The 8,593-nt window shown below is 41.7% G+C and overlaps 1 protein-coding gene across 1 annotated transcript in view; it reads right to left on the bottom strand.

The window, feature by feature from the left end:
- Positions 1–3,654: 3,654 nt before the first annotated feature.
- LOC130238949 (receptor-type tyrosine-protein phosphatase mu-like) overlaps positions 3,655–8,593 on the bottom strand; it is a 183,073-nt gene continuing 178,134 nt past the window's right edge. Inside the window, exons 30-31 of the mRNA XM_056470069.1 lie at positions 7,843–7,978; positions 3,655–4,728 (exon numbers count right to left, since the gene is read on the bottom strand). Coding sequence (XP_056326044.1) covers positions 4,675–4,728; positions 7,843–7,978 — 190 coding nt within the window. The 3' untranslated portion in view covers positions 3,655–4,674. The remainder of the gene's footprint in view (positions 4,729–7,842; positions 7,979–8,593) is intronic.

The following is an 8,593-nucleotide window of genomic DNA, read 5'->3' as shown; positions in this document are numbered from 1 at the left end:
ACATGTCTTTAGACTTTAAACCTGCGCACCCAAAGGAAACCCACGCGAATGCAGGGAGAACATGCGAACTCCACACAGAACTAACTGACCAACTGACCCAGCCGAGGCTCGAACCAGCGACCTTCTTGCTGTGAGGTGACAGTACTACCTACTGCGCCACTGCGCCGCCCTATTATTATTATTATTATTATTATTATTATTATTATTAATATTACAAAACACACACAAATATGCTTACACACTCATTCACACACACACACACACACTTGCTCTTTCCCTCTCTCTCTGGGCCGCTGCTGGTGTGTGTGTGTTATATTTAAGCAGTGTTAACCCTGTGGAATGTCAGACTCGGGCTCTGATTACAGACTCACTCTCACACTGCTGTCCTCCTCACACACACACAGACACACACACACAGTGTGTGTCTATCTTATGGAGCTTTGATACAGCACTAGTGTACACACACATACAAACACACACTCACACAAACCCACATAAACACAAAACACACACAGACACACTCAGTCTCTTACACTTAAGCACACACACAAACACACACTCTGTCTCACACAAACGCAAGTGTACACACACACACGCACTGCCACACACGCCCTGCCACACACACTCTCAAAAAAAACACTCTGTCATACATGCAAGCACACACTCCCACTCAGTCATACACACACACATGCAGGTCCACTCTCTCTATCTCTCTCTCTCACACACACACACACACACACACACACACACACACACACGCACACACACACACACACACACACACACACACACAAACACACAACAAACAAACAAACACACACACGAAAAAAACTCTCTCACACACAATAACACACTCTCGGTCTCATACACACATGCAAGCACACACTCACACTTTGTCACACACACACACACACACACACACACACACACACACACACACACACACACACACACACACACTCATACACTCATACACACAAACACACTCTGCCTTACACAAACACACGCAAGTACACACACATACTGTTACACACACGCAAAAACTCACTCTTACACACGGACACACCCTCTCACGCACACATACACAGATGCCAAAACTGCATACATGCACACACTCACACATACAATGTCTCACACAAACACACACTCTCTTTCACACACACACACACTCAAAATAAAAGTCTCATACATGCAAGCACTTGCGTCACGGTGACGCAGTGGGTAGCACGATCACCTCATAGCAAGATTCGCTGGTTCGAGTCTCGGCTGGGTCAGTTGATGTTTCAGTGTGGAGTTTGCATGTTCTCCCCGTGTTGGTGTGGGTTTCCTCCGGGTGCTCCGGTTTCCCCCACAGTCCCAGTCAGACAGCTGGGTTATGCCATGCATATCTGCTTAATACACTAATAACAGCTAGCAAAAATACAAAGAAAATGCTTAAGGGAGATCCTCCATCTGTAGGTGAATGGTAGGATATTGTAAAAGAGGTGTATGATATGGAAGTCCTGACATTTTCCTTGAGAAAACAAGCCTATAAAATTTCTGCATGCTGGTGTAAATGGTTGAGAAGAAATGTACTGTTTTAGTTTTATTGGGGTGCTTTTATTTTATAAATATCTGGAGCCTGTTGATCTTTGATATATAACAACATTTTATAGCAACCATATTTTATCAGCCATAAATACGAATGTAAATAAGATTATTCGGTCACCTTTGACTCTCATATTGTATGACTTGTTTGATTTGTTCTGTTTTGAAAAAGGAAAAAAATAAAATAAATATAAAACAGTAAAGCAGAAGGTTATGCCACAGCCATCTCACCCTGCAGCTCAAGAGCGGTTCCTCATTGAGGGTGCACTCACACTAGGCTATCTAAACTCTGCCCAGGCGTGTTTCCTGGATCGTTTGAGAAGTGTGAGTGCTCTGAATCTGCCTCAGGTGTGGTTCACTTGGCCCTGGCCCGGTTGGAAGAGGTGTGCCAGAGCGTGGTTCACTTAGGTTTTCACGAGGTCTGCTTGTAGTGTGAGTGTAAAGTGCAGCTGAGCCCGAAACTGAAGACGAGACGGGACTTTTACTGGACTGCTTCATATAGATTCATTAATCATTCTTACTGTTTAATGAATGCAAACTGTCGTACATTATTAAAGACGCAAACCCCTCACTACACGACAGCTGCACCTTCAGCTAACCTCCTAATACCTGCAGCACCCAACACAATCTCACGGCAGTTCGTATAAATTAGTACGATTTGCTCATCACCCAATGACGGTTGAGTTTAGGGGTGGGGTCAGGTGCCACGCCTCCTTTTTAAAATCTTACAATTTTGTACGACTGAGCTCGTACGAATTAGCCACTAAACTAAAGTACTAAAATACTTGCGTTTCCTCGTGAGATCAGGCTGCAGCACCTGTGTTTATTATTATTTATGAGCGTCAAAAGTGGCTGATCTGTTCGGCAACGTGTTTGACTGCATGTCACCGCATCCCAAACGACTGAGCCTGGTCAGTATCTGGATGGGAGACCACATGGGAGCATTAGGTTACTTTTGTAAGTGGGGTTAGTGAGGCCAGCAGGGGGCGCTCAGCCTGCAGTCTGTGTGAGTCCTTATGCCCCAGTATAGTGAAGGGGACTCTATACTGTCATTAGCCGCATTTCCACTATCGGGCCAGTGCGAGCCAGGGCTTTAATCGGGCCAGGCCGGGCCAATAGCCCGGGAGGTTGAGAAATAAGGCCGAAATCATGTCGCGTTTCCACTGTCGGGCTAGTTGCTCGCAGCGCGTCACGCAAACACCGCCCCCAGAACGTCCCCCGAATCAAACGTCACACAACCCGTCACACAACCCACCCACTTAACCGCCCACGTAACCCCGCCCCGAAGCCCCAGTTGGCCCTCCTTGGCCCAAGGTATTCGGCGGGCCGAAAAAGGCCGGACGCTGGCCCCAAGGAAGCCCCGCTTTGGCCCGATTACGCCCCGGAAGTGATAGTGGAAACGCGACTGGCCTTGGCTCACCCTGGCTCGCTCGCTTTAGGCGCGATAGTGGAAACGCGGCTATTGAGCGCTGTCTTTTGGAGCTCCTGACTCTCTGTGCTCATTAATAATCCCATGGCACTTCAGGTAGGGGTTTAACCTGGCCAAACTCCCTCCATCAGCCCTTACCCATCATGGCCATCCACTGATTGACTCCATCACTGTCTCTCCTCTCCACCTATAGCTGGTGTGTGGTGAGCGCGCTGTTGTCCTGTGGCTGCCGGAGCATCATCCAAGTGGAGCTGCGCACTGGTGGTGGTGTGGAGAGATTTTCACTCTTTTTAAGCTGTTTTAACACACTTTAATCTGTTTTAATTATTTTAATTATTTGTTTTTATTCTCCTATTCCTGTATTTTTTATTCTTGTGCATTTATTGTGTTCAAATCTGCTCTAGAAATCAACTTGCCGTGCTGTGGCAGTGAGCGGCTGCTGATCAGACACGGTGAGCTTCAATGCTGAGAGTGTTTTACTGAAGGAGGATTCTTCAGCTCCAATCAGGATCATTATGAAGGAGAATATGAATATTCATATATTTACTGACACATTTACTCAATATATTTCCTCAATCCATGCGTCTGAGCTGAAATAGAGCCGTCTGAAGCTGATACGTGAGATCTGATGGACAGAAGGACAGAGGAGGAGAGCCGCGGTGTGTTGATCATACGCTATATTTGATCATGTACAATATGAACTCAAGAATACAAGATGATTGTCCTGAATAAATATCACAGCACACCTCCGACAGCATATATGTACAGTATCAACAAACCAGAGGCAAAGTACATCTGCAAACAATGAACGCCAGGGAACTCGTGATGATGATGATGATGGTGGAGGAGGAGAAGCTGGGGGTCGTCGTTTATGATCTTCTCATATGGTACACAATTTATTTTACACCACAGAGTCACACACACACACACACACGTCCAGCTCTGTGCATCGTCTCATTTCTGCAGCAACCAATCAGGCGCATCGCTGACACTCTGCCTCATTAATATGCAGATGAGGCTTATAGTGAGTCATGAATATTCATAAGGAGGTGTCTCTTCTGCTGGATGTCAAGGAGTCGCTCTGATGCATGTCTTCAGTTGATCTTCATCAGTGGACACACACAACACTGACAGTCTGAGCGAAGAGAGAGTGTGTGTGTGTGTGTGTGTGTCCAAACTCAACACAGTCTGGAGAAACGCATTATTACAAAGATTTACAAGCCGACTGTACACTCTCTCACACACACACACTTGCACACGATCATGCAGACTGACACATGCATACACACACGCACGCACACACAGACACATGCAAGAATGTACACACACTTGCATCCACACACACTCAGACTCACACACATGGCAAGCACACACAGACCCACACGTTCATACACACAAAGACACTTGCACGCACACACACATGCATGCATACACCCCCGCACACACACTCTCACAAACACAGGCACACACAGACGCATACTTGCATGCACACACACTCACACATGCACTCACACACACATGCACGCTTGCAAGCACACACACATTCATACACACAAAGACACTTGCACACACACACACACACACTCTCACACACACACACACACACACACACACACACACACACACACACACACACACACACTGAGTGTCAGTCTCTGTTAGCCGGAGTTCAGATACTCCAGAGCCACTTCATAGCAGAACTTGTACTGATCCTGCAGAAGAAGAACACACACACACACACACACACACACACACACACACACACACACACACAAAACAACTCATTAATTACAGTGTCGCTGATGATGGTTTGGACATGTAAAGCAATACAATTACTGCATTAATTAAAGCCAATAATAAGTTCATCCTTCATCACATCTAAACACAAACACACTGCAGAAATGAGCTTGAACTTGAAATACACTCCATATTAAAGCAAGAGTGATTAAAGAGGTTTTGTGGATGTAAAATAATCCTATAATGAATCAATTTGACCTGAATACAAGTAAACGGATTCATTATTTTTAAAAAATATACATATCTAAACGCAGAAATGTCAATAAAAGTAAAAAAAGATCAATATTTAGAGTCAATAAAAGGAAAATAAAAGCCTTTTCCATCATTATTTAGTCCTCATTGAGCTCTACAGGTCCCTCTAGTGGCAGAAAAACACAATACAAGCTCATGTGTTTAATTGTCCACAAGAGGGCGACAGAAACACACACTGCACACACGCTTGCATGTTAATGACTGGACATTTAGTATAGGGACTATTATTATTAAAATCCCAATGCTAAAATTAATAGAATACTTAATAAAAATGATTATAAAAATATAAAGATTCTGTGTTATTTTAAAGTACACATTCTGCATGATCGCTGCATATTCTACATCTCTTAATAACTATTATTGAGCAGCATATTAAGGGTTTATTGATGGAAACATAGTTAATGGTTAACTAAAAGCAGGAATTGAACCTTAAAGTCTGACTTTAATTGTGAAAAAAAACATTTTTCCTATTTAAAAAGTAGATAAAATTAAAATCAAATAAAAAACCAATTACAAAGGTAGAAGTAAGATGTTTACTAAAGGTTTTGATGATACATTGATGCTGACTGGTCAGATATTAGACTAACATCTTCATCAATACTGCTCATACAATACCTCTTAACATCTATTTAACTGAGACTGTCAAAACATTACTGCTAAGCTCTTCTATATATGATGGAGCAGCTCCATGTATGAGCTCCATGGTTTACACACATGCACAGCTCACAGGGAACATTCGCAGAACGTTTCTTAAACGTTGTGTAAATGTTAGCATATAACGTTATCTAAATAAAGAGTTTGGAATATTCTTGAGTTGCTGAACATTATTACAATATTAATGAGAACATTAGGGAAATGTTCTTGGTACATTAAAATAACGTGTACAGAACGGTTTAATAACATTTTAAATAACATTCTGAGAGCATTAATATAACATTAGACGGAAACACTGAAGGTATGTTGAAGGTATGAGCTGCACGGTGGTGCAGTGGGTAGCACGTTCGCCTCACAGCAAGAAGATCACTGGTTCGAGCCTCGGCTGGGTCAGTTGGTGTTTCTGTGTGGAGTTTGCATGTTCTCTCCGTGTTGGTGTGGGTTTCCTCCTTGCTCTGGTTTCCCCCACAGTCAAAACACATGTGCTATAAGGGAACTGATCAACTAAATTTCCCAGTGATGGATTGTGGTTGTAAGGGCATCCGCTGGGTAAAACATGTGCTGGATAAGTTGGCGGTTCAATCCGCTGTGGTGACCCCAGATTAATAAAGGAACAACGTCGAAAAGAAAATGAATGAATGAATACCTCATTACTTCAGCTTAAGTTCACAGTACTCATATAGATTAGTTTTTTAACACAAATTTGAGTTCAGTTTGAGTTGCCTTAACTTATTGTGTTTTACTGTGCTCAAATTGCTTTGTTTACTCAAATGCAGTAAGTTTACAGTACTCATTTGGATTAGTTTTTGAGCTTAAATGGTTTGTTGCAATCAGTTTCCTCAAAAGGTTTGAGTTACCTTAATGTTTTGGGTTTTACAGTGTATGAACAGCATTATTATAATAAAAATAAGTAAACATGAATGCATCGTCTACAAAACTGAACATTTAGAGTGCTCTACGAACCTTCCACAATAACACTTAAATAAATTACTGTAAAACATTAATATAATGGGGTTTAATAATGTTTTAATAATAATTTAATAAACGTTCAGAGCACATTAATATATCATGTGTCATCAATTTGACATTTTGAACGTTATATAACTTAAGAACATTAGAGAAATGTTCTTAAAACATATATACAATGTTTTAATAATGTTTTAACTAATGTTCTGAGAACTTTCATATAACATGAGACTGAAAAACGTTTAAATAATGTTACTATAATTAAAAATAACATTAATACATCACTAAAAATATAAATGGAATGTTTTAATAACATAATAAATAACGTTCTGAGAACATTAATGTCACACGAGACTGAAAACATTCAGATAATGTTAATAAAAACAATACCGTTAACACATCGTCCACAAAACTGGATATTTTGATTGCTCTACAAACCTTCCACAACGACATTTTTATAACTTCCTTCACCTTAGTTCCTTATTTATCAGAGGCTGCCACAGTGGAATGAACTATCAACTATTCCAGCATATGTTTTACACAGTGGATGCCCTTCCAGCTGCAACCAAGTACTGGGAAACACCCATACACACTCATTCACACACACACTCATACACTACGGCCAGTTTAGTTTATCAGTTCCCCTATAGCGCATGTGTTTGGACTGTGGGGAAACCGGAGCACCCGGAGGAAACCCACACCAACACGAGGAGAACATGCAAACTCCACACAGAAACACACACTGACCCAGCCAAAGCTCGAACCAGTGCTGTGAGGCTACAGTGCAACACCACTGAGCCACCATGTCACCCATTATTATGATATCCCACATCATTATAATGTGTATGGAATGTTTTAATAATGTTCTAAAATAACGTTTTGAGAACATTTATATAAAATGAGACTTAAACAGTGTGAAAATGTGTTGAATAACGTTACGATAATCAGAAAACTAACATGAATACATCCGTGTTAAGCTGCGTCGACACAGTCTACATTGTAAAAATCGCTACAGGAATGGAATTTAATCATTGGGAATGTTGAGAGAACGTTTTTACAACCTAAAAAAAACTAAAGTCTGTGTTCGTAAATTGTACCTCCACACAGAAATGAGTGTATAACATGTGTGTGTGTGTGTCTGCGAGAGCAGTGTGTACCAGCAGATCCACCATATTGGGCTTGTTGTTGCGCAGAGTTTTCACGGCGTGAAAAACGTCGACGGAGCGTTGATGACGCAACATCTCACTGACGATACTGATGGCGCAGAACGTCCCGCTGCGACCGCCGCCGTTCCTGACACACAAAAACACACTGATTTAAACACACACAAACATGCACACACATTTCTGATTATCAGTGTTGAACACATCTGTGCTGCTTCACAGTTTATATTTAATATTAACAGCGATACATTAAAGGTGCAGTCTGTACACGTGACATACAACACGCAGGACTACTCTTATGTTTAGTACATCAGGTTAGGCCGAGCGCCTCCCCTTGTGCTTTAGATAGAGTAGATGGTTAGGACTCGGAGGACTCTTGGCGTGTTTGTTATTTAGATGAATATATTGAGGTAGTTAGATGCTTCTGGGGAGGTAGATAGTGTTTGGGGTTTGTTCTTTTCATTTCTTTAGCGCCGCCCACATCCCTTCTGCCAGCTCTCTGGTTTTTCCCCGTCCTTGTGTTTGTCCCACTGTTGTAAATATATATTCTTGCCTTACCTTCTTTTTCTTTATTTCTGATTCATTCGTTGTTTTTGTTCACATTGGGTTATTGTAAATAAAGTCACAATTTTTGGTATGTACTTTGGTTGTCTTTTGCACTTCATCCACTATTTGTATACATTTATTTTAAAGGGCACATAGTTTACCTCTTTTTTCTGATTTAATATTAATATTCTGGTTGTTC

The sequence above is a fragment of the Danio aesculapii genome, chromosome 2 (genome assembly GCF_903798145.1).
Source record: "Danio aesculapii chromosome 2, fDanAes4.1, whole genome shotgun sequence".
In the NCBI taxonomy this organism is placed as follows: Eukaryota; Metazoa; Chordata; class Actinopteri; order Cypriniformes; family Danionidae; genus Danio; species Danio aesculapii.
The sequence above is the reverse complement of the archived record's forward strand: the minus strand, read 5'-3'. Positions and strand labels throughout refer to the sequence as shown.